The sequence below is a fragment of the Heptranchias perlo genome, chromosome 19 (genome assembly GCF_035084215.1).
Source record: "Heptranchias perlo isolate sHepPer1 chromosome 19, sHepPer1.hap1, whole genome shotgun sequence".
In the NCBI taxonomy this organism is placed as follows: Eukaryota; Metazoa; Chordata; class Chondrichthyes; order Hexanchiformes; family Hexanchidae; genus Heptranchias; species Heptranchias perlo.
The window spans coordinates 44,921,000-44,947,786 of NC_090343.1; the positions used below are offsets into that span (position 1 = coordinate 44,921,000).

General features: G+C 45.4%; 1 protein-coding gene across 2 annotated transcripts in view; it reads right to left on the reverse strand.

Annotated features, from left to right (window-relative positions):
• Positions 1–26,787, reverse strand: part of LOC137335336 (engulfment and cell motility protein 2) — a 145,884-nt gene that overhangs the window by 32,903 nt on the left and 86,194 nt on the right. For both annotated transcript variants that reach the window (XM_068000665.1, XM_068000664.1), the window contains 7 exons: positions 23,455–23,533; positions 13,459–13,509; positions 12,409–12,531; positions 10,649–10,777; positions 9,421–9,525; positions 7,510–7,618; positions 4,567–4,703 (listed from right to left, as the gene is read on the reverse strand). In XM_068000665.1, the coding sequence (XP_067856766.1) occupies positions 4,567–4,703; positions 7,510–7,618; positions 9,421–9,525; positions 10,649–10,777; positions 12,409–12,531; positions 13,459–13,509; positions 23,455–23,533 (733 nt within the window). The remainder of the gene's footprint in view (positions 1–4,566; positions 4,704–7,509; positions 7,619–9,420; positions 9,526–10,648; positions 10,778–12,408; positions 12,532–13,458; positions 13,510–23,454; positions 23,534–26,787) is intronic.

A 26,787-nucleotide genomic window follows, 5' to 3' on the forward strand; every position in this document is an offset into this window, starting at 1 on the left:
TTCCATCCCGAGTTGTGGAACTGAATTCAATAAATCTGGTAATTGGTGGCTGGCACCACAGGAAAAAAAAAATGACCACGAAAGCTGCCGAACTGTCCTAAAAACCTAACAGGGAAGGGGAGGGAACCTGCTCGGTCTTGCCCACACTGGACTCTTGTCCACACTACGCGGTTGACTTAATTCCACCTGAAGTGCCCTGCAAAGCAACTCAGTTATACAAACAGTTGCTTGACGGTGGCCCACCAGCATCTTCTCAGGACAATTAGCAAGGGGCAATAAACGCAGCCCTGATAGGGCCACCCACAACCCGAGAACAAAATCTAAATTCAAACAGGTTAATTTAACCAGTCCTAGACATGACCTCTCTCTCACAGCTATTCCTCAACAGAGTTAGGTGGAGTGATGCACTGACTCCGTTATTTACTGACCAATTATATAGGGTAATGGGCTCTAACCTGGTTAGGTGGGTGGCTTGCTAATTAACATGTAGAAGGCAAACAGTTGGACTCCAGGTATCTACCTGGTGGCAAATGGATCGTGAAGTAAGAGCAGATGTCGAAAAACTGCTTTTCATGATATTTGTGTCACACATTGGGCAAAATCAAATCAAAAATATCTCAACTTCCAGGCTGAGATTTCATTGAATGGCACTTTCAGCGCACTAGTTCACAAGCTTGTAAAATTACTGTGTGCACTATAACTGATTTACTGAAACAAAATTATAAACAAATCAGTTTATGACATGGTTAAAATACTGAACTCAGGAATGTTAAATAGGCTCATTAATCAGCAAGCTGAAAATAGCTCCCAGTAGAGCCTCAGCCCTTTGGAATATCGAAAAGTAACGATCAGTGCAGCGTAGAAGCAGGGCTCTCAGCTCTGATCAATACTCTGAGTCTATCTTTGCTGTGCACTTTTATTCAGTAGGATTGCTGTTCGAAGCAGATACCTAAGTCCTGATTTTAACTCAGGGCAGGAATCAGGGTGGCGATCCTCCCCGGAGCGAGGCCGAGGAGATTTCTGCGTGCTCCGACACCGACTCCCGCACGGAGTCAGCGGGAATGACGCCAACGTTGGCGAGCGGGACTGATCAGCATACAAGACTGTGCAGCTCCTTAGTTACTCCGAGTTAAGATGGTGGGGAAGGGGCGGGAATGCGACACAAACCCCCTCCCCCTACTGCCTGCACCATTCCCACTGGGCACTGGGCTTAAAATATCTCCTCTAGTTTTTCACTCTGTTAGCTGCACTATATGGGGTAAAGAAGCAGAGATTTGGGAGGGCAGGAAGTTCCATGAAATCGTGGGGTTGCAAACGTTCCGCCGCATTAAGGGAGCCTGCGCCTGTAAACACTGAGGCGATGTCTGCATTCGGACACTGGGTCTCCGTGTGACAGACTGGAGCCCAGCAGCTCCATAGACACCAGCTGCCGACTCGCTGCTTAATACAGAGTAAAGCAGCTCACGGAGGTTGCTGTCCTGGGACAAGATTTCGAAGCGAGCACAAAATTGAAAGCACAGACAAAATAAAACAGGATAAAAATGTACGAAAACTGTGGGGTTATTTTCTAAAGCAAATAGGCCTCAGCTGGAGTATCATAGAATCACAGAACGATACAGCACAGAAGGAGGCCATTCAGCCCATCGAGCCTATCCTAGCTCTTTGGAAGAGTCATCCAATTAGTCCTACTCCCCTGCTCCTTCCCTGTAGCCCTGCAATTTTTTCCCCTTCAAGTACTTATCCAATTCCCTTTTGAAACTTATTATTGAATCTGCTTCCATCACCCTTTCAGGCAGCGCATTCCAGATCATAACTCGCTGCATAAGAATTTTTTTCCTGTCACCGCTGGTTCTTTTGCCAATTACCTTAAATCTGACCCTCTGGTTACCGACCCTTCTGCCACTGGAAACAGTTTCTCCTTAGTTACACTGTCAAAAATCGCTCATGATTTTGAACACCTCTATCACATCTCCCCTTAACCTTCTCTGCTCGAAGCAAATCAAACCCAGTTTCTCTAGTATCTCCACGTAACTGAAGTCCCTCATCCCCGGTATCATTCGAGTAAATCTCCTCAGCACCCACTCCAAAGCCTTGAAATCCTTCCTATAGTGTGGTGCCTGGAATTGTCCACAATACTCCAGCTGGGGCCTAACCAGTGTTTTATAAAGGTTTCGCATAACTTCCTTGCTTTTGTACTCTACGCCTCTATTTATAAAGCCAAGAATCCCATATGCCTTTTTAAACAGCCTTCTCAATTTGTCCTGCCACCTTCAAAGACTTATGTACGTACACCTCCAGGTCTCTCTGTTTCTGCACCCCCTTTAAAATTGTACCACTTTTAGTTTATAATTGGTTTATGAGTACTGTGTCCAATTCTGGGCACCACATTTTATGAAGGATGTCAAGGCCTTGGAGAGGGTGCTGAGGAGATTTACTAGAATGATACCAGGGGTGAGGGAATTCGGTTACGTGGAGATACTAGAGAAACTGGGATTGTCCTCTTTACAGCAGAGAAGGTTAAAGGGAGATTTAATAGAGGTGTTCAAAATTATGAGGGGTTTTGACAGAGTAAATAAGGAGAAGCTGTTTTCACTGGCAGGAGGGTTGGTAAACAGAGGACACAGATTTAAGAAAATTGGCGAAAGAACCAAAGGCGACATGAGGAGAAATGTTTTATTCGGCAGCGAGTTGTTACCAGTGATGCAAGTTGGACACAAATACCCTGGGCTTGGGAAGGTATATAAAGACCAGCCAAGGTCCCACTCTCGATGGCTATCAATCTGCTCTTGCTGGAAAGTGCCTATGTGGACAGGCTCAGGCGTGATGTGCCCCCCATGGTTGAATAGCCTACCAATAGTCACTGTCTAGATTAGCACCAGAAGTATCCATTGGGTGAGTTACCAGACGGGGTGGAACCCTGCCCCAGGTAAGGAGATTTGAAAATTGTAGGAAGGGGTGGGGAGAGAAACGGATCGCTGTTGGACCTGAAAGAGTTAAGCTTCTGAGCAATTTTCCTGGTGGTGTAACTATAAATGGCAGAGACTAAGCTCGCTATCTCAGCTGGGGCTGGCAGTTATTTTGACAGCAGAAGTACTCCACAAAAACGCTACCTCGGCTTCCCTGCAATTATCCGTTACCCTGTAATTTTGGGTTGCCAAGGGAACACAACAAAGATAAGAGGCCAGAGAGCATCAATCATCTTCCTGCTAAAACTATCAGCAGCTCCTGGAGTGTCATAGTCTTGGCCAGGACACCAGGGAGAACTCCTCTCTTATCTTAGTGCCATGGGATCCTTTACGTTCACCTGAGAGGGCAGACAGGGCCTTGGTTTGATATCTCATCCGAATGACGGCAGCTCTGACAATGCATTGCTCCCTCAATACTGCACTAGGATGTGTCAGTCTGGATTACGTACTCAAGTCTCTGGAATGGGACTTGATATTGCAACCTTCTGACAGAGGCGAGAGTGCTACCCACTGAGCCATGTCTGATAGTGGTACGCTGGTCAACCATAGAGGGCATATCACAGCTGAGCCTGAGCCTGTTCTCATCCATTATCCACACAGACATCTTCCAGCAAGAGCTGATTGATTGTGATCGGAAGTGAGAACCTTAGCTGATCTTTATATCTAATCTCCCCAGTCATCAATCACTGCTCTTAACCCACCTACGCAGCACAGTAAGGGGGTTTCAGTTTATCTATACGACCTTCTCCTGGAGGCCCACACTCCCGCTATGGTACAGCATCTCACCCAAGTGCCCATTCTTCGTATACGAGGCTACATAGTGAGCATCGGCAAGCTATTTAATTGCAGCGGATATCACAGCCAAATCCCGTCCTGCTCCTGCCTTATGCCCCCTACCCCAAACACACTTTATAATTTTTTATATAAACACACACACATGGTGGTCACCAATATAGTTGATGTATAATAATGGCGAGACTAATGATTGTGACATTACAGCCCAAGAACTCTGCATTCCTCCAACTCTGGCCTCACGCATCCCCACTTCCTTCGCCCCTCCATTGGTAGCTATGCCTTCAGCCATCTATGCCCTAAGCTCTGGAACTCCCTCCTCAAACCTCTCCACCTTTAAGATGCTCCTTAAAACCTATCAATTTGACCGAGCTTTTGGTCACCTGTCCTACTGTCTCCTTCTTTGGCTCAGTGTCAATTTTTGTCTGATTACACTCCTGTGAAGCACCTTTGGGTTGTTTTACTATGTTAAAGGTGCTCTATAAATGCAAGTTGTTGTTGTTTACTGTGTGCTAATCCACAATATGTTGGTGTCATTATATATGCACAATCATCCCACGCTCAAGGAACTAGTGACACAAGCAGCTGCACTGTGGGCGCAGTGAGTTGATATAATACGCACCCTGTTTCAGGGCAAAATGAACTGCTGCTATGGTAAAACATCCAGTTTCAGGGCAGAATAACTTAATGTTATGATTCACACACTGTTCTGGCATAGAATGGGTTAGTGTTACCGCACAGATTATAATTCAAGCATTCCTGTTTCGCTCTGCCTTAATTCACACTATACCAGGCAGCACCATCTCACCTTGTTAAAGTCTTCTGACGTCGCTCTCATCTCCTTCCAAGTCTTGTTGAGTAGCTGGATGCAGATGCAAAAGAACTCCTCGAAAGCTCGGTCATGGGTGAAGAACATGGGATGGTACTCATTGCAGCCCTCATTCGCTGCATCCACAAAATATAAATGATTAGACATCAGAATATCTTTTAAATGGTTAAACAATTTTTATTCAGACCATTCTTACTCCATTAGCCAGTCCCGAATAACAAGAAGCTTAGTGATGTAGTACCTCCCATTCAAGAAAATCCGCTCACCTCTAGCCTCCAACCCCCTCTCTATCGTTCTGCTTTATTTTACATTTTATTGCTTCTACTAGTCAGTGCTGCTGTGGACTCTCCCTTCTCCTGAGCTTACATGCTCCTCCTCTTCCTGTATCTTCATTGTGTTGAAATTAAGACTCTTCGCACTGCATCCAATGCCAATTCATTTTCACCCCCTACTCCATGCGAGACCTCAAAATTATGGAAATCCCCCTCCCTCAGTCTTCCTTTCCTCCTACAAATCTACAAGCTTTAAAAATTCAAACTTGGCATCACCTTAGTACTCCAACCCATCTGGAGTATTGCGTTGAGTTTTGGGCACCGCACCTCAGGAAGGATATATTGGCCTTGGAGTGGGTGCAGCGGGGTGATTCATGGGGGCTCAGAGGGTTAAATTATGAGGATAGGTTGGCTTGTATTCCCTTGAGTATAGAAGATTGATCTGATCGAGGTGTTTAAAATGATTAAGGGATTTGATAGGGTAAATACAGAGAAACTATTTCCTCTGGTGAGGAAATCAAAGACACTCTGTTGAAGTGGCAGGTAATTTGACTACCTAACAGTAAGTATCGTGCAGGGGTCTTTACGGAAAAAAAAGGTAAAAAAGTCCCATTCCTTGCTTTTTCCTCCCAAAATGTATTACTTCACACTTATCGACATTAAATTGTAACTGCCACCAGTCTGCCCAATCCACTAATCTATATCTTCCTAAAGTCTTTGACAGTCGTCTGCAAAGGGATATAGACAGGTTAAGTGAGCGGGCAAGAAGGTGGCAGATGGAGTATAATGTGAGGAAATGTGAGGTTATTCACTTTGGTAGGAAGAATAGAAAAACAATTTCCCACCATTTAAAAAATATTCTATTAAATGTTGGTGTCCAGAGAGACTTGGGTGCCCTGGTACAAGAAACACAAAAAGTTAGCCTGCAGGGACAGCAGGCAATTAGGGAAGCAAATGGCATGTTGGCCTTTATTGCAAGGGGGTTGGAGTACAAAAGTAAGGAAGTCTTACTACAATTGTACAGGGCTTTGGTGAGAACTCACCTGGAGTACTGAGTACAGTTTTGGTCTCCTTATCTAAGGAAGGATATACTTGCCTTAGAGGCGGTGCAACAAAGATTCACTAGATTGATTCCTGGGATGAGAGGGCTGTCCCATGAGGAGAGGTTGAGTAGAATGGGATTATACTCTCTGGAGTTTAGAAGAATGAGAGGTTATCTCTTTGAAAGATACAAGATTCTGAGGGGGCTTGACAGGGTAGATGCTGAGAGGTTGTTTCCCTTGGCTGGAGAGTCTAGAACTAGGGGGCATAGTCTCAGGATAAGGGGTCGGCCATTAAAAACTGGGATGAGGAGGAATTTCTTCACTCAGTTTTATAAATCTTTGGAATTCTCGACCCCAGAGGGCTATGGATGCTGAGTTGTTGAGGCTGAGATAGATAGATTTTTGGACTCTAGGGGAATTAAGGGATATGGGGATCGGGCAGGAAAGTGGAGTTGAGGTTGAAGATCAGCCATGATCTGATTGAATGGGGAAGCAGGCTCAAGGGGCTGTATGGCCTACTCCTGATCCTATTTCTTCTGTTCTTGGGTCACACTTTGCCAAACTTCCTACTTTTGTGTCGTCAGAAAATTTCAAGATTGTGTTCTCTACATCCAAGTCCAAATCAGTGAGAACAAAAGTGGACCCTGCAGTGATGCCTGGGACACATCATCTCCAACCCTTCTCCAGTTGGAGCCACCGTGTTTACTCTGACTATTTCCTGTCCGTCAACCAATTTCCCATGCAACTAGAGTTCCAATTATGCCTTACACCTGAATTTTCGTAACAAGCCTCGAGAGATACCTTATCAATCACATTTTGAAAATCCATCTACACTACCATCTGCTGCAAGCTGGTTGTTCTAGGGAGTGAAAAGATGTCATATTGGTGCAGCAAGGGCGATCTTCAGAGGTTGGAATTAAAGACGATATTACTATGAGAAAGTAGCATCACTGATTGACGTTTACCCGCAGTTCTCCATCCGGGTCTTGGATTTTTTTTATTTTAAGAATCTTTCTTTACGTGCTCCAGCTTGTCTAAAAGTCTGCTGCACATATCCAGTCTCATCCTAGGTCTCGCTCATCCATCACCCATGTCCTCGCTGACTTACACTGGCCCCTCATTTCCCAACATCTCAAATTTAAAATCCTCATCCTGGTCTTTAAATCCGTCCACGGCTTCACCCCATCCCAGATCTACAATTTCCTATTATGCATTCCCAAACATCAGCAGCACAACCTTCAGCTCTCTGCAATTCTCTCCATAATCCTCTGCCTCTCTCTCTCCCCCCTCCTTTAAAGCCTTCAACAAAGCTTCAAACAAGTCAACCCTAACCCTACTTTCTTCGCTCATAGGTATATGAAAAATGGCCAATCTTTTTTTTAAAAATCGTGCTTGGGATGTGGGCTTCATTAGCAAGGCCAGCATTTATTGCCCATCCCTTGAGAAGGTGGTCATGGGCCTTCTTCTTGAACCGCTGCAGTCCAGCGAAGTGCCTTGGTATTTTCTTTTATGTTAAAGGCATTACATCAATGCAAGCTATTTGTTGAGACTGACTACAGTATAGACCGTCATTTCAAGGTGTTTCGATTCAGAGTATTGAGACTCACGCAGCTCTCCGACTTGCAGGATTTCGCACAGCATCTTGGTGAGCTCGATGCTGCTGCGTCCAAATGGACATTCGTGTTTGTCCTCTCGACTGCTGTTCTCCAGGACAATCTGTGAGCAGACATGATGCACTAGTTAGCAGAACTGCGAACGGTACAAAGAATCTCAGCTCACGATAGATAATGCACAATCCGAAAGTCATCTAGAACCAGATGCAGCCACAGTTAAATTAACCAGGTGACTTTAGACCTATGGTTCCCAAAGATCTCCATCACTAGGGTTTTCCTCACCTCATGTCTGGGTCTGTTTTAGACTAATTGATAGAGATTGATGGCCGTGATTAGTCAACAACTCCATTATCATTGTATCGTGCGACTACCGGGATGGTAGAAGGCGAACTAGATGGATCCAGCAAAAGATTCACAAGGATGATACCAGAACTGAGAGGATATACTTATCAAGACAGACTAAATAGGCTGGGGCTCTTTTCTCTAGTAAAGAGAAATCTGGGAGGTGACCTGATTGAGATCTTTAAGATAATGAAAGGGTTTGATAGGGTAGACGCAGAGAAAATGTTTCCACTTGTTGGGGGGGGGGGGAAAAAAGAGTCCAAAACTAGAGGTCACCAATATAAGACAGTCACTCAAAAATCCAATAGGGAATTCAAGAGAAACCTCTTTACCCAGAGTGGTGAGAACGTGGAACTCACTACCACAAGGAGTAGTTGCGGCAAATAGCAGACGCATTTAAGGGGAAGCTGGATAAACACGTGAGGGAAGAAGGAACGGAAAGATATACTGATAGGATTAGATGAAGTTGGGAGGGAGGGAGGAGGCTCGTGTGCAGCATAAATACCGGCATAGACCATTTAGGCTAAAAGGCCTGTTTCTGTGCTATAGACTCAATGAACGTGGTCTTTTATCATCTAGCAAGTTGTGAGTTGCTAAGCAATTCCCATGGCAGGCTATTAGTGCCTGGTAATACCCTTTAGATTAGTTCCCCTTAGCTTAAAATTGAAGTAAATGACGTTAAATTGTAACAACTTTTTGAAGAGCTTTTTTGTTTAAAAAAAAGTAAGTTTTGCATATAAGAACGAGCTTGCATTTGTATGGCATCCTTCACAACCTCGGGACGTGCCAATACGCAAGTGCAGTCACCGTTTGAGGCAAATGCCACAGCCAATTTGCTGACAAGGACCCACAAACAGCAATGAGATAAACGACCAGATAATCTTTGTGATGCCTTTGGTTGAGGGGCACATATTAGCCAGTACACTGGGAAAACTCAATGCTTTTCTTTGAAATAGTGCTATGGGATCTTTTACGTTCCCCCGAACAGGCATACAGAGCCTTAGTTTAATGTCTAACCTCTGACAGTGCAGCACTCCCTCAGTACTGCACTGGGAGTGTCAGCCTGGGTTATGTGCTCAAAGTCTCTGGAGTGCGGCTTGAACCCACGACCTACTGACTCAGAGGCGAGAGTGTTACCCACTGAGCCAAGGCTGACATAAGATGAAAGTGAAACTGATCAAAAAGTCTGACAAGAATGGGAATTTACGCACTTAGTGGGTAAGTGCACTGAGCCACACAGAGCAGGATGGTCCTAGGTTCCATTCGAGTCTGTGCTGAGCTCAGGTGACCTGCCACAGTTCACCTCAAAACATCGGAGCTGAGGAATGGAAGAAAAAGAAAGAAAATCAGCCAAGGTTCCTGCTATTCAACGATGCTGCTGGAAAGTGCATGTTTGGATGTTGGACTTGGGACCCCCCCCATAGTCGAATCGCACAGGTGATGATGAGCTATTGGGCAAGGTACCAGAGGGCTACTAGCACCTGTGGAACTGCACCCAGCAAGAATCAGCAAACACAAGAGGAGGCATGAAACCAGGACAGAAGGGAGCACGTGTTTTCTCACCCTGATGTAGGTATCCTGGTGAGCCTTGGCCAGGTACAGCATGTTGTCCAGCGCCAGCATTCCTGGCGGAGTCTGGGTAAAATCCATGGCTGGGTTGACATGATTCTGCGGAGACAAGAGGGTAGGGACGAAGGAACGTTACTGACCTGGTGAAATGCATAATCCCCAACTGTTGCTGAAAATTCACAAAAAAACAAACAATGCATCGATATGGGAGTACCAGGGGTCAGAATCTCAAATTACGTATGGCCAGAACTAAGCTAGATGTTAGGAGGCGGTTCATTAACTAGAGGATAATGGACCTGTGGAACAGGCCGCCAGCTCGTATGGTGTACTCCGATTCGCTGAATTCCTTCAAGCAAGAGGTGGACCCATGAATGCTAGACCAACCCTGGGTCCATGACTTCAGTAGAGGAGAGAAAATTGGGGGGGGGGGGGGGGGGGAGGGGGAGGGGGAGGGGGAGGGGGAGGGGGAGGGGGAGAAAAAAAAAAGAGAAAGAAATATACAAATCAGCTCCTAACAGTGCAGCTCGATACCAGAAATGGTTTCAAGTGAGCTGCACATTTCCTAGCACAGAATCATTACCTTAAAATGTAAATTTATGCAGTGGGCTTAGCAGAGAGCAAGTAAAAGAGGAAGACTGTCACGTGTGATACTGGGATAATACACAGCAGGAAGGAGGACATTTATCAGAATCACATGCTGGCACGATTCCAATTTACTGGAGGAGGAAGCCTCCCCCAAAAGGGAATCTTGGTTACCTTGGCACGGATTTGGAAGGCATAATTTGCCATGAATATTCCCACCGAGAGCATCTGCAATATTGATGCTTTTCATTTGTAACCGAGGGCTGCAAGGACTCATTATTACGATGCCTCGAGGATTGTGTGCCCCTGTATTTGTGTGCATGTGTGAGAATGTTCTCTGCATGCATGTGCCTGTGATTGTGTGCGTGGCATCTGTGCGGGCCTCGGTACCGTTATTTGTGACAGTTTCTGTATGCGTGCACTTGCAGGAGTGTAATGGAGGCCAATTCTCTATTTGTGCAAGTGGCTTGTGGAGTAATTTCCTTTTATTCATTCTTGTGTTTCAGTGACTGTGAGTTAGGAACTGATGAGATGATATTCATTCCTTAGCTGTAAATCTGAAGATCTCTGTATGGAGTCCTTAATTGCTCCTGTGAGGAACACACTGCTGTAGATCAGAAATCACAGGTACTGGACATACCATGAATCCCAGCATTTTATAATCCCTTGTGTACATGGCTTTGCGCTTCTCCAGACTGCTGCTGCTGTTCGGGTCAGACTCAGCATCAAAGGCAATTCTTCGAAGTTCAAATATGATATCCCTTTGAGCCTGTGACAAACAGAAAGGAAAGTACGTTACAGTGGATCCTCCCCAGCTCGAGCAAGCCGAGAATATAACTCCAGCACAGGTGTCAAGAAGGCTGTACTTTCCCAATCAGCAATGGTCTCCTATGGAATCAAACCTAGAGACGGCACATTTGATCACGGTCAGCACGAGGCCAGGGTTACACCCGGGTCATGGTCAGCACGAGGCCAGGGTTACACCCGGATCACGGTCAGCACGAGACCAGGGTTACACCCGGGTCACGGTCAGCACGAGGCCAGGGTTACACCCGGATCACGGTCAGCACGAGGCCAGGGTTACACCCGGGTCACGGTCAGCACGAGACCAGGGTTACACCCGGATCACGGTCAGCACGAGGCCAGGGTTACACCCGGGTCACGGTCAGCACGAGGCCAGGGTTACACCCGGGTCACGGTCAGCACGAGGCCAGGGTTACACCCGGGTCACGGTCAGCACGAGGCCAGGGTTACACCCGGGTCACGGTCAGCACGAGGCCAGGGTTACACCCGGGTCACGGTCAGCACGAGGCCAGGGTTACACCCGGGTCACGGTCAGCACGAGGCCAGGGTTACACCCGGGTCACGGTCAGCACGAGGCCAGGGTTACACCCGGGTCACGGTCAGCACGAGGCCAGGGTTACACCCGGGTCACGGTCAGCACGAGGCCAGGGTTACACCCGGGTCACGGTCAGCACGAGGCCAGGGTTACACCCGGGTCACGGTCAGCACGAGACCAGGGTTACACCCGGCTCACGGTCAGCACGAGGCCAGGGTTACACCCGGATCACGGTCAGCACGAGGCCAGGGTTACACCCGGATCACATGTAAACATTCACTTTTAGTTCCTGAATAGCGCCAGTGACCTGGAAGCTGGCGAGTCCCAAGGATGATACATTATAGGATCATTTATCCCTGTCCTGCACTTGGGTTAGGAGATCAGAAGGTCTTAAAGCAAATATATTGTGTGTACATATGAATGATTCCCTCTGCTGGTTTCCATGGTAGCACAATCCCGCACTCTCTATTTTCTATTAAGAAACCAAGGTGAAGGGCAAGGCCTTTTACTGCAGTGCACCACTGAGGCGGAAAAGAGTAAAAGAGAAGCTAAGATGAATTAGGAATGGGCGACTAGGTGGCACTAAATTTGGCTCTTAAAAGCCTGAAAACTGTCGGAGGAAAAGACTGAGGGAGTAACAAGTGCCACAGTTTTTAAGTCCTGTGAAGCAGTGAGGTAAGGGTAGGAGACAGTAACAATGACATGGCGTTCTAACACAATCTACCCTCCCAACCAGGGTGCAGGGTACTATAGTGTAGCCTTTCCTCTCAGTCACATGACACAGTGAGATAAGCAAAGTGTGCAACGAGAAAAGATCTTTGGCTCGCCTAACCAATTTGGTCAGCCTGGCTCAGTAGCATCACTTGACTCGAAGTCAGAAGGTCATGGGTTCAAGCCCTACTCCAGGACTCGAGTACATAATCTAGGCTGACACTCCAGTACCGAGGGATTGTTGCTCTGTCGGAGGTGCCGTTTATCGGATGAGACATTAAACTGAGAAAGAGAGAGGGAAAAAGAGAAAGAGCGAGACGAATAATAAAACAACAAAATCTGTCACTGACCTGATCCTGAGGGTCCATCTTGGTCATTATTCGCTCCTCCAGAAGATTAAAGGTCAGAACCTGAAGAACGTACAGCTGATGGGCCATTTCTGTTTTTATTGGACGATTTCCTCGAATAATGTGCTACAGAAAGGAGACAACAAGGAGCTTTAATCTACAAATCCATTCGGAAAAGAACATGCAAGCGCTCAGAACCCTTGCACGAGCTCGACCAGCTTTTGAAGTACTCTCGGAATATATCCCCGACACGTAGAATAAATACAATGAGGGGCTGGTGCTATTCACAGTTAGTATAAGCCCCATCTATGATTCAACAAGTCTACTGAAAATAGTAACAAGTCAAATGGACCTGTAGAAATAGTTTGTAACATTGGACTGTTATAGTTCTAGGCAGAGCTCCTCATTTACTCTGGCGAGTGACATTCGAAGACAGACCTGCTCCTATAAAGAGTCAGAGCAGAGCTGGTCATTACTCCAGGTGCCAAGTTTTCTTAGTCGTATTCATTCTCGGGGTGTGGGTGTTGCTGGCAAGGCTGGCATTTATTGCCCATCACAAGCTTGAGGTTTGATACAACTGAGTTGGTTGCTAGGCCACACCAGAGGGAAATGAAGAGTCAACCACATTGATGTGGGACTGGAGTCACATAGGCCAGACCAGGTAAGGACGCAGGTTTCCTTCCCTAAAGGACATCAATGAATCGGTTGGGTTTTTACTACAATCTGACAGCTTCGTGGTCACCTTTACTGAGACCAGGTTTTTATTTCCAGATTTTTGATCAAAACGTTAATTCAAATTTTCAAAATGCTATGGTGGAGTTTGAACTTCTGGTATCTGGATTAAGAGAACAGAATCCAGTAACATAACCACTACACTACCTGTGCTAAAAGAGGAGCTGCTCACTTTAATATGAGATAGAGCTGCTCGATTTCCCTCAGACATCGTCATAACAGAGAGGATGGTTTATCTTTGAATTAAAATAATTTCACTTCCCTCAAAAGCTGTTGAATATTAAAATATTTCAGAGCTGAATTCACTTTCGTTGTACTTACATTTAATATTATGGACCGCAGCTGCTTCTGTGCCAGGACATTGGACATCTCCTGTGGGGACACAGCAGGATTCAGACAGACTTGGCTCAGGTACCAAACATCAACATTAAAAATCGCTTACCTTCTCACTCCTTAGACTGGACTTGTACAACACCTACAGACAACTTGTTGTATTGCATGCAAAGTCTCCAATCCCACATTTCTTTGTTGGCTTGAAGGCAATTTTTATCTTGAGACTAGGAACAGGAGTAGGCCATTCAGCCCCTCGAGCCTGTTCAACCATTCAATTAGATCACGGCTGATCTGTATCTCAACTCCATTTACCCGCCTTGGTTCCTTAACTCTTAATACCCTTGGCTAACAAAAATCCATCAGTTCAGTTTTGAAATTTTCTATTGACCCAGCATCCATAGCCTTTTGGGGGGAGAGAGTTCCAGATTTCCACTACCCTTTGTGTGAAGAAGTGCTTCCTGACATCACCCCTGAACGGCCTAGCTCTAATTTTAAGGTTATGCCCCCTTGTTCTGGACTCCCACACCAGAGGAAATAGTTTCTCTCTATCTACCCTATTGAATCCTTTAATCATATTAAACACTTCAATTAGATCACCCCTTCATGGGAATACAAGCCTAGCCTATGCAACCTGTCCTCATAATTTAACCATTTTAACCCCGGTATCATTCTGATGAATCTGCACTGCACCCCCTCCAAGGCCAATATATCCTTCCTTAGGTGCGGTACCCAGAACTGAATGGCGTGCTCCAGATCGGGTTTAACCAGAGCTCTGTACAGCTGTATCATAACTTCCACCCCTTTGTATTCCAGTCCTCTTGAGATAAAGGCAAACATTCCATTAGCCTTTTAAATTATTTTTTGTACCTGTCCACTAGCTTTTACTGATTTCTGTACTTGGACCCCTAAATCTATCTGCTCCTCCACAGTTCCTAGCTTCTCACCATTTAGAAAATATTCTGATCTCTCTTTCTTGGTTCCAAAGTGGATGACCTCACACTTCCCCACATTGGGCAAAACTGTAGCAGATGGAGTTCAATCACTCAATCTATCAATGCCCCTTTGCAACTTTCTGCTCCCATCTACACAATTTAGTGTGCCACCTAACTTGGTAGTCAGGAAACTTGGATACACAGCTCTCTATTCCTTCATCAAAGTCATTTATAAATATAATGAAAATCTGAGGCCCCAGTACAGATCCCTGGGGAACACCACATCCTGCCAATTTGAGGATACACCCCTACTCTCCGTCTCCTACCTCCTAACCAATTCTCAACCCATGTCAACCCTTGCCTCCAATTCCATGCGCTCTCATTTTTGAGAACAGAGTCTTGTATGGAACCTTATCAAGTGCCTTCTGAAAGTCCATATTAATAACATCCACAGACACTCTTGGTTACCTCCTCAAAAAATTCAACTAAGTTCGTTAGACATGACAAATCCATGCTGGCTGTGTCTGATCAGTTCATGTTTGTCCAAGTGCTCAGTCACTCTGTCCCTAATAATAGATTCCAGTAACTTGCCCACAACTGATGTTGGACTAATAGGCCAATAATTTCCTAGTTTATCTCTCTTACCCTTCTTAAATAGTGGAGTAACATTGGCAATTTTCCAATCCAAGGGGGCAATTCCTGAATTGAAAGTTTTAGAAGATCATGACTAACACATCAACAATTCCCTCACCGACTTCTTTTAACACCCTGGGGTGGAAACCATTGGGTCCCGGAGATTTGTCTGACTTTAATCTCATTATTTTCTTCATTACCATTTTTAAAAAAAAACTTATTAAATGTAGTAAGTTTCCCCGCCCCCCCCCCGATTTATTTTTACTTTTCCTTGTATCTCTGCTATTTTATCATCTTCCTCTACTGTGAAGACTGATTTAAAGTAAGTATTTAGTAAGTGTACCATTTCCTGATTCCATTAACAATATCACCTGAGTCTGTCATTAAGGGGCCCACATTACACTCAGCAATCCTCTTTTTCTTAAAATACTTGTAAAAACCTTTAATGTTGTCCTTGATATCCCTCGCAAGTTTTTTCTCATATTCCCTTTTTGCAGCTCTTACTACTTTCTTTGTATCCCTTTTTACTATTCTTCATATCTCTCCCAGTCCTCGGGATCTCTACTGTTCTTTGCATTCGTATAAACCCTTTCTGTAAGTTTTATACTATCTCTCACTTCCCTTGTTGACCAAGGCTGTTTAATTGCACAAGTAGAGCTCTTGCCCTTTAGTAGTATATACAGATCTTGTATTCTACCAAATACTTCTTTGAACACCTCCCACTGTTCATCTGTAGTTTTATCCATTAATAGTTCTGCCCATTCCACTGTGGTCAATTTCTGGTTGTGAATGTTGTGTTTATTAAACAGAGGTTGGTCACTGTTGGGGAGGGAATATTTTTCCAACTTTGTTGCTCAGTGTCAGCAACAAGCACTTCCAGGTCAGCTAAAGCACAGGTAGGATGACGAGTAATTCTCCCTTTACTCTGCTCCAACACAGTGTGCCCTAGCCCCACGATCAGGAAACCACCATTTATTGTGATATTATGACAATTTTTCCATTTCCTACCCTGGCTGACCTGTGCCCTTTGATGGAGATTGCCAATGACCTTCTGAATTAGGGGCACATTTGTACAGCCACCTCACAACCGCTAGGTACCAGATTGGAGGGGACAAAGGTCACCGCTCCCATTTGCTACGCAGTGACCCCTGCTGAAATGTGCACATCAGTGAGGACAGCACTGAGCTTGGCCGTGATACCCCCCCAAAGTCAAACTGCTTACCACTACTCACGACATGGGCTCGGACCTGACTGGCCACCTGTGGAACTGTACCCCAGCATGAGGCAGTACCCTCAGGTGAAGGAAGGAAACTGACTGACATTTCATTAGATCATTTAAGACACTCTTTTAAAATCAATTTTTTTTCTAAGCTCTTATTTCATGTTTTCTGTCTATTGGTAGTTACACTGAATGAAGCAGTAACGCCCATTAATCCTGTGCTCCCTGCCCCCTGTAACCATCACCTCATGTTATAAGCAACTTCCCAGCCACACTGGTTATCACCCCATACTTGTTTTTATTTTATAACAACTTTATATGTTTTCAGGACACCACTTCATTGAGTACATGCTATAGTATATTTTACTAATACTTGCAGGTAAACATAGTGAGGGACATATATAGTTCACTCCATGCTTTATACCAGCTCCCAGTCCCCTCTAACCATCACCCTGTGCTCGATCCAGCTCCCTGTCCCCTTTGGCCATCATGTCAAACTTTGACATGCTGAGCGCAGCTTTGACCTACTCCCTAAAACCTGCTGGACCATTCATGGCAGCTACAGTGAATTAAATATCATGTACTTTCACAGTACAAGTTTATTTCTCGCTCGACATGAACCGTCTCCTCGATATTGAACTCACTGAATCACAGGGCAGTTGGGAATTTCTTTTAAATAATCAATACTCATCGTATACTCTGAAATAATATGACCGTGTTCTGTAGAATCTCCCAATCCTGATGAAATACAAGGTTAGAATTGTATGCATAACAGGTTTCCTGCCCGAAAGTTAGATTGCCTGCTCTGCAGGGCGACTCGTTAGGTCCTACTCCCATGTCATACAAAGTCCTGGGTCTAAGTCATTGCAACGGTTGATTTTATCCTGAACCTAAACTAATATCAGCTAAGCATCTCAAACCCCCTAATCCCCAAAACCCCTGGAGGAACAGTTGGGTGAGAGAGACCCTGTTCTGTGTAGGATAGAGATCATTTGAAGAATAAAGAAAACATGTACAACGCATGTAATCTATCCTTCTTCATTCTGTGGTAGCATTCTCACCTCAGTCAGAAGATCGCAGGTTCAAGTCCCACTCCAGAGACTGGAGGACAAAATCTAGGCTGACACTCCAGTGCAGTACCGAGGGAGTGCTGCACTGTCAGAGGTTCTGTCTTTTGGATAAGATGTTAAACAGAGGCCCCGTCTGCCCTCTCCAGGTGGATGTAACCAACATCACTAAATCAGATTATCTGGTCATTATCTCACTGCTGTTTGTGGGATCTTGCTGTGCACAAATTGACTGCTGTGCTTCCTACATTACAACAGTGACTACACTTCAAAAGTACTCCATTGACTGTAAAGCGGTTTGGGATGTCTGTCCGAAAGACGATATCTCCAACAGCACAGCACCGCACTCCCTCGGTACTGCATCTCCGACAGTGCAGCACTCCCTCGGCACTGCATCTCTCGGACGGACATCCCATACCGCTTTACAGCCAATGGAGTACTTTTGAAGTGTAGTCACTGTTGTAATGTGGGAAGCGCAGCAGCCAGTTTGTGCACAGCAAGGTCCCACAAACAGCAGTGAGATAATGACCAGATAATCTGATTTAGTGATGTTGGTTAGGGAGTCTTTGGTGAGGCCACTGATTGCCCACAGAAATCTGCTTTTAGAGCAGTCCTGTTTTCTGGTGGACAAACCCTGCTCAGTTGGCCTGCTGGCACAACACAGGGACTCGATAAGACCTCTGCCAGTAAAGTTGTTGCATGTTCAGGATACTGCAGAAGGGTTCCACCGAATCTGCAACTGGGGCGCTGACAGGGTTCTGCTAAATCTGCAATTAAGCTGCTGTAGAAATGTTCTGCCAGACTATCCTGTATGCTCAATCTATTTTGGGAACAGATGCCAATAACTTTCTGTGACAGCCCAGACACCTGTGATTGTGGTCCACAGAAAAGTGACCATAAGATACTCCACAAAAGTCAGTCATCCGAGAGGAAAGGTTAGTCTCTCAGGTTTGGGACCTCTGGAACAAGGACATTGGAGGCTTTCAGCAACATCTCCGATCGAACACTTGTATAAATGTAGAGCGTTGGTCTTGCAAACCAGCCTCGGGCAGTTTACCACTTCCTTCTTCTCCTTCAGAGTTCATAAATGCCTGTGAACTGACGGGGGAATTCCTGGATGGACACCTCTAGGTAGATTTAACCTGCAGGATGGAATGTAGTTTTTATAGAGACATCCAAAGGGCAAATGGATTTGTAAAGGGACCCAAATCGTTCATGGAGAATAAGCTACCATTCCTCTGGAGGGTCAGTATGAGAAATCTGGCTGCCCTCTGGAGGGGGAGCACCAGGGCCTGGGTTTTGCTGAGGAGCAGTAGGGAGTGAACTGATGGCAGGCGTGGCAAGATGGGTCATGGTACAAATGCATATCATCCTAGGAAGAGGATGAGGTTGGCATTGTCTTCCTCAACCCTACCCCCCCTGGGGGGGGGGGGGGGGATGTCGGCGGGTGCCCTTTTAATAAAGAGAAACTGTTCCCATTGGCAGAAGGGTTGAGAACCAGAGGTCACAGATTTAAGGTGATTGGCAGAAGAACCAAAGGCGACATGAAGAAAAACTTTTTTGTGCAGCAAGTAGTTATGATCTGGAATGCGCTGCCCGAAAGGGCGGTGGAAGCAGATTCAATCATGGCTTTCAAAAAGGAATTGGATAAATACTTGAAGGGAAAAAATTTGCAGGGCTACGGGGAAAAAGCGGGGGAATGGGTCTAACTGGAATGCTTTTACAAAGAGCCAGCACGGGCTCGATGGGCCGAATGGCCTCCTTCTGTGCTGTAACCATTCTATGATTCCGTGATAAGTCGCTGCTGAAAAAAATTTCTCCTCATCTCCCCCCTGGTTTTATTGCCAATTATCTTAAATCTGTGTCCTCTGGTTACTCACCCTCCTGCCAGTGGAAACAGTTTCTCCCTACATACTCTATCCAAAACCCCTCAATTTTGAGCAGCTCTATGAAATCTCCCCTTATTCTCTGCTCTAAGGAGAACAATCCCAGCTTCTCTCGCCCTTGTTCATTTGTGCCCTTTTGTTTCTTTGCCTGCTTTTATGGCTTCCTCATGGCACATCGAGAGTGTGTGATTGATCAATGTTGCCACATGACCTGAAAAAAGCTTATAGTTCAGTTTGCAACATCACAGAATCCATTTAGCTTTACTCATCCAAAACTCTGCTGCCCGTATCCTAACTTGCACCCATCACTCCTGTGGTCGCTGACCTACATTGGCTCCTGGTCCAGCAATGCCACGATTTTAAAATTCTCATCCACGTATTCAAATCCCTCCATGGCCTCACCTCTCCTTATCTCTGTAACCTCCTCCAGCCCAACAAATCTCCGAGATCTCTGCGCCCCTCCAATTCTGGCCTCGTGCGCATCCCCGATTTTCATCACTCCACCATTGGCGGTCGTGCCTTGGTCCTAAACTCTCTCTCCTCCTTTAAGACGCTCCTTAAAACCTACCTCTTTGACCAACTTGCCCTAATACCTCATAATATGGCTCGGTGTCAAACTTTGTTTGATAGAGCTCCTGTGAAGCGCCTTGGGACGTTTTCCTATGTTAAAAGCTCTTTAAATGCAAATTGATGTTCTTTTTCCACCCGTTCATTTTATCTCTTTCCTAATAAGGACAGCACTGTTTTGTTGACATTGTATTAGAGGTGTGTCAGTCAGTAGCAATGTTTGCTAACATCCTGGGTTCTAGGGATCAAAGTTCTAAAAGGGAAATGTAAGGAATCTTACAACACCAGGTTATAGTCCAACTGTTTTATTTGAAAATCACAAGCTTTCGGAGGCTTTCTCCTTCGTCAGGTGAGCAAGTCAGGTGACACTTGCTCACCTGACAAAGGAGAAAGCCTCCGAAAGCTTGTGATTTTCAAATAAAACAGTTGGACTATAACCTGGTGTTGTAAGATTCCTTACATTTGTCAACCCCAGTCCATCACCGGCATCTCCACATCGTGAAAGGGAAAGGAATTGCAGACTGGTTGCTTGGAAATAGAATTAAACGACCGTACAGTGTAGAGGGGTGGGGGGGAATCGAAAGGCATGATCTATTTGATAGACACTCCACCCCAGAGAGTCTGAACCACTCCCACAGTGAAAGGTGTGACATGATAATCTGTATTGTGTACTTTTGGAATGTGATATAACAACTGTATTGTATGTTTTGCTGCAAATTTTATGAATAAAGTATATTTTATGAAAAAAAAGACATGAGGATCAGGGAGCAGTGTCTTTAGCTGGGTGAGAACAAAGTGGGTCTAAGGCAGAGTTCTTGGGACTTTACATAGGATGTGGGAGTAGGAGACCACATACAGCAACAACTAAGTACAACACGACAAAGACATTTTCTCTCGCACCAGCAGTGCTACAATGTGCGGATAATGCTCGATGAAGATGGATAATTAGTGTCCCGTTACTGCCTGCTGTGGCACTGAAGGTTCCAAACGACGCGCGATCACTACTTACTGTCAAAGGCAGATCGAGGCCAGACTCCTCCCCTTCTGAGGGGGGATGGACAGACTGACGGGTGACAGCAGAGACCCCCAAAGCAATAGCGTCACACCAACGGACCGTATCCACACAGCATGAGTTAGAGCAGCAACAAGAACAGAGATAAGCGGTTAGTGAGACAGGCAGAAAAGAGCACAACAGAGCCGGGGTTGGGAGGTGGGGTGGAGGGGCCACAAGCCTCTACTGGAGCCCGAGGGGATGGGAATCTAACAAACACATCCCCAGGGTAAAGGCATAAACTCTAGTGAAGCCTTATGGGACGCAGCACGCTAACAAAACGGAAAATTGTGACTAATAGACATAGTCGGGGGCAAGGGAAAAATACAAATCCACAACATTATCTTTTCCCTCTTACCCCCGTATATTCCATAACTAATATTTAGGAAGAATGTCAAGGCCATGGAGTAGGTACTGAAGAGATTCACTAAGATGATATCAGGGATGAGAGGCTTTAGCTATGAGGAGGAACTGAGGCTATTTTCATTAGAGCAGAGAAGGTTAAGGGGAGATCTGAGAGAGGTGTTCAAAATTAAGAGGGGTTTAGAGAAGGTAAATTGGGAAAAACTATTTCCACTGGTCAGTGAGTTGTAACTATGGGGAATAAATTTAAGATAATCAAAAGAATGAAGAGGAGGGGGCAGGACCAATCTTCTTTTTACACAGAGGTTTGTTAGGACATGGAATGCTCCACCGATACAGTGGTGCAAGCAGAATCCAAAACAGCTTCTAAAAAGCGCGATCACTACTTACTGTCAAAGGCAGATTGATAAATACTTTAAAAAGTAAAAAATTAAAAGGGTGCGAGAAAAGTGACTGGGTTCTTTGAGAGCAGGCACAGACGCGATGGGCCGAATGGGTAAAGGCATGGGGAATGGGACTAAGTGGAGAGATCTTTCACAGAGCTGGGAATGGGATGAAGTGGAGAGTGCTTTCGGACAGCCTGCACTGGCGCAATGGGTCGAACGGCCTCTTCCTGAGCTGAAAAATTCTATGATTCTGCAGATATTCAAACATCCATCAACGGAGTGCTAGCAGGTAGATCAGTTTGATGGGCAGTAAAGAGAAAGCTACCCCAATCTGTATAGAGAGGGGGCTGGTTAAGTGGGTAGCTGCAATGTATCATGTAAAACACATTCCCTCTTTTCCTGAATGATATCTGTCCTGTATACACGGCAGGAATCAGGCGAATGTCTAGCTCACTATGTAGCTACAGCATTTTAAAAGGGAAACTCGGGTGACGAGTTAGTAATCTCCCCACACTTTGCACCCCTATTCTGCCTCTTTGCTTTCTTTAGGGATCAAGGGGAAATCGTTTTGACGCTGATACCAGATTTTTAAAAGCCAGCTTGAACCCCCAATCTGGGTTACCCCCGAGGGGAAGGAAAGCGGGTAAAACCTGTACCACACCTGGGGGTGAAATCTCTAATCAATTGTTAAAAGGCCTCTCAATGGGCAAGACAAAGGACCTTTTTAAAAATTCATTCTTGGGATGTGGGCGTCGCTGGCAAAGCCGGCATTTATTGCCCATCAGAAGGTGGTGGTGAGCCGCCTTACTGAACCGCTGCAGTCCATGTGGTGAAGGTTCTCCCACAGTGCAGTTAGGTAGGGAGTTCCAGAATTATGACCCAGCGTCGATATATTTCCAAGTCAGGATGATGTGTGACCTGGAGAGGAACTGGGAGGTGATGGTGTCTCCATGGGCCTGCTGCCCTTGTCCTTCTAGTTGGTGGGATCAAGAATGACACTGCTGATTAGATAGATAGAGAACGGGCCACCCATTATAAAGCAGAAACTGGCTAAGCGGGTATTTACTGAGTCATAAAGATCAGGATGTTCCCTGGTCTGTGCAGAGTCAGCTGATCTCAGGCAGGGCAGGGTGATAGGTGGGCTGCAATGGCCTCAGCACCTCTGAGCTATCACTATCCAGTGACCCTTGCTGGAGAGAGCGTGCATGTGAACGTCAGGCAAAGGACCGGTTCGGGCTGAACTGCGATCTCCCCGCTCCCCAGGTGGAATAGTTCGCTGACAGTCACGGTCCGGGCTCGCACGCAAAGAGCAATGGGAAGGGCTGCGGAGCCAGAACCCAGCAAAAGCCTTCACCTTCACGAGTCTAACCTCCTCCCACTCTACAATCCTCCCTACAATCTGCGTTCCTCTAATTCTGGCCTCTTGTGCATCCCCCACTTCCTTCGCCTCCCCATTGACGGCCATGCTTTCTGCCGTCTAGGCCCTAAGCTTTGGAACTCCCTCTTCCCCTTCCTTTAAGACGCTCCTTAAAACCTACCTCTTTGACCAAACTTTTGGTCACCTGGGACATTTTACTACGTGAAAGGCGCTATATAATTGCAAGTTTTTACTGTCGTTGAGGAAAATTGGCAAAAGGAAGCAGAGAGCAGCAATGAATGGAGAGTGGTTGTAGTCAGCAGTGAGCAGCACAGAGGATTCTGTTAGTAACAATACCGGTTAATGACCTTAATAAAGCAGCTCTAATGCAGAATGTTTTAAGCCGGATGACAGTACAGGATAAGCAAGCTGCGAGAGAGATCGGAAGAGATTATAGTAGGGAAAGTGAGACGCTCACAGACAGACAGAAGCAGAGAGACACAGACAGAGACGAGAGACCAACCTGCCTGCGGTCCTCCGGTGCTTTCAGGAATAAAGCGTTGATCAGCGCAATGGCGTACGTCTGGATCTCCTGGTTTGATCTGCAGAGAAAATGGCACATTCAGAATTATTGACCACGTGAATCCACAGTGAAGGTTGTGTCATTCACTTTCTCTCCACCTCTATAGGAAACACCAAACACCCCCGAGGCACCTTTACCACTTCTATAGGTCTGATCGTGGGAGACCGTGTGTTCAGCTTCCTTACCAAGGTAGCACATTTGTAAACTCGAGAAAGTATGAATTCTGGCTGGGGTAGGGATCCATAAATATCTGCACTCATTCTGTACATGTGAACTTTGACACTGTAGGAAAGGGCTCAGGACTGTGTCGGAAATATTTTGCATAGTCAATTATCTGAGAGAGACAGATAGAGGGAGAAAAAGAAAAAAAACTTGCATTTCTATAGCACCTTTCACAACCTCAGGATGTCCCAAAGCGCTTTACAGCCAATGAAGTACTTTTTAAAGTGTAGTCACTGTTGTAATGTAGGAAACGCAGCAGCAAATTTTGAGCACAAGGTCCCACAAACAGCAATGAGATAATGACCAGATAATCTGTTTTAGTGATATTGGTTGAGGGATAATATTGGCCAGGACACTGGGGAGAACTCCCCTGATCATCTTTGAACAGTGCCATGGGATCTTTTACATCCTCCTGAGAGGGCAGACGTGGCGGCACCTCCAACAGTGCAGCACTCCCTCAAGTACTGCACTGAACCCACAACCTTCTGACTCAAGAGGCAAGAGTGATACCAACTGAGCCAAGGCTGACATCATGAAATCACATTCCCTGATTGGGAATCGAACCCAGGTCACGGAAGAGAGAGGACTGAATCCTAACCTTTAGATCACCAGAGATCTCTAGCAAGGCTGAGAACAGAATAACATGGATTGATAACAAAAACAAACAGCAATACCACAGGAGTGCTAACAGGGCAGTAATCAGATCACCGATTGTTCAGGCCATGTTTTCAAATCCTCGTTTTGAAATCCATCCATGGCCTCGCCCTTCCGTATCTCCATAACCTCCTCCAGCCTGAATCCTCCCAGATCTCTGCGCTCCAATTCTGGCATCTTGCGCATCCCCGATTTCCTTCGCCCCACCATTGGCGGCCGTGCCTTCAGCTGCCTAATCCCTAAGCTCTGGAATTCCCTCCCTCTCCTCCTTTAAGACACTCCTTAAAACCTACCTCTTATCCTAATATCTCCTTATGTGGCTCGGTGTCAAATTTTGTTTGTTAATCGTCCCTGTGAAGTGCTTTGGGATGTTTTACCACGTTAAAGGTGCTATATAAATGCAAGTTGTTGTTATTACAAACAGACAAGATTGATTTAGAACAGTCATTTGAACCCCAAAATGAGAGATTACAGTCTTGAATTCACATACCAGGAATTTCAAGGAAATCTGTCTGCTACACTAGAGATCCACTGACACTGCCCGTCAGTGCCCTCAATCACTGATCTGAGATGTCCACACTGATTGATCAGCAACCAGCAGTTAATTATTCCAAACTGACCAAGTGAACACTTGCAGTGAACATAGGAACAGGAGTAGGCCATTCATCCCCTCGAGCCTGTTCCACCATTCAATGAGATCATGGCTGATCTATGACCTAACTCCATTTACCCGCCTCGGCTCCACATCCCTCAATACCCTTGGCCAGCAAAAATCTATCGATCTCAAATTTTAAAAATTATTAATTGAGCTAGCATCTAGCATCAAGTGTTCCACACTTTCACCACCCACTGCGTGAAGAAGTGTTTCCTAACTTCTCTCCTGAATGATCTTGCTCTGACTTTAAGGTTATGTCCCCTTGTCCTAGACTCCCCACCAGCAGAAAAAGTTTCCCCCTCTCTCTAACCTCTTTCCTTTCAAAATCCTAAAAACCTCAATCAAATCACACCTTATCCTTCTATATTCAAGGGAATAGAAGCCTAGTTTATGTAATCACCCCTCATAATTTAATACTTGGAGCCCTGGTAACATTCTGGTGAATCTGCACTCTTTCCAAGGCCAATATATCCTTTCTAAGGTGCGATGCCCAGATTTGTACACAGGGTCTAATCAGGGCTTTACATAGCTGTAGCAAAACTTCCTCCCCTTTATATTCTAATCCTCTAGTTATAAAGGTTAACATTTCTTTAGCCTTTTTGTTTATTTTTTTTACCTGACTACTACATTTTAGTGATCTGTATACATAGACCTGTAAATCTCTTTGGACCTCCACTGTTCCTAGCTTTTCACCATTTAAAACACACTCAGATCTACCCTTTATTGGTCCAAAATAGATGACCTCACACTTACCTGCGTTGAAATCCATCTGCCACAGTTTTGCCCACTCACTTTATCAAAGACTCTTTGTAATTTCATGCTCCCGTCTACACTATTTACTATGCCACCATCTTTGTGTCATCGGTAATTGTCATTGGATATATGGCTCTCTATTGTGTTATCTAAGTCATTAATAAATATAGTGAATAGTTGAGCCCCCAGCACAGATTCTTGTGGGACACCACGAGTCACTTCCTTCCAATTTGAGTACATACCCATTATCTTTACTCTGTCTTCTACCATCTAACCAATCTCCTAACCAGGTCAATAATTTGCCTTCAATTCCATGAGCTTTAAGTTTAGCTAACAGTCTCTTGTGTGGAACCTTATGGAATGCCTGATGTCTGATTAAACAATGCATACCTGGGATGGACATCCCAATACACAGACCTAGCTTCACAAGACAGTGAAGGATTACCAAGTTGCAGGGGTGGGGAGGAGCAAAGCATTAGCTTTATCGTCTCAGTCTGTCACATTAGTAAACTTTCAAATTCATTAGGTAGATACAAAGCACATCTTATTGCCAGAGTAAAGCTAAAAGGGACAAGAAGCTGCAGGATTAAGTATAACAGATTAACAGAGCCCAGGATGTGCCAGGTACTGTGAATAATCAGAACTGTCAGACGGCTTGTTGTGTGCTTTGCATTCTAGATGCTTCTGGCTGAGGAAGATGAAAAGCTGTTTGGAGGCAGTTGAGATATAATTGGAATCCAATTAAATTTAAGTCCCCGATAATCCAGCAGAGTAATACGAAACATTCCCTGCAACCATTTGATTTAATGTACAGCAGCTTAAGCCTGGTTAGTGTATCAGAGATGCTCCTCCGTACTGAAAGAGGCAATTGGCAGTTCACTGTTGCGGAGAATGGAGTTGGGGGGGGGGGGGCGGGGGGGGGGGTTGAAGGACACCCTCGTGTGTCACTGTACCATCCACTCAGACCCACTGCAAAAAAAAAACAACTT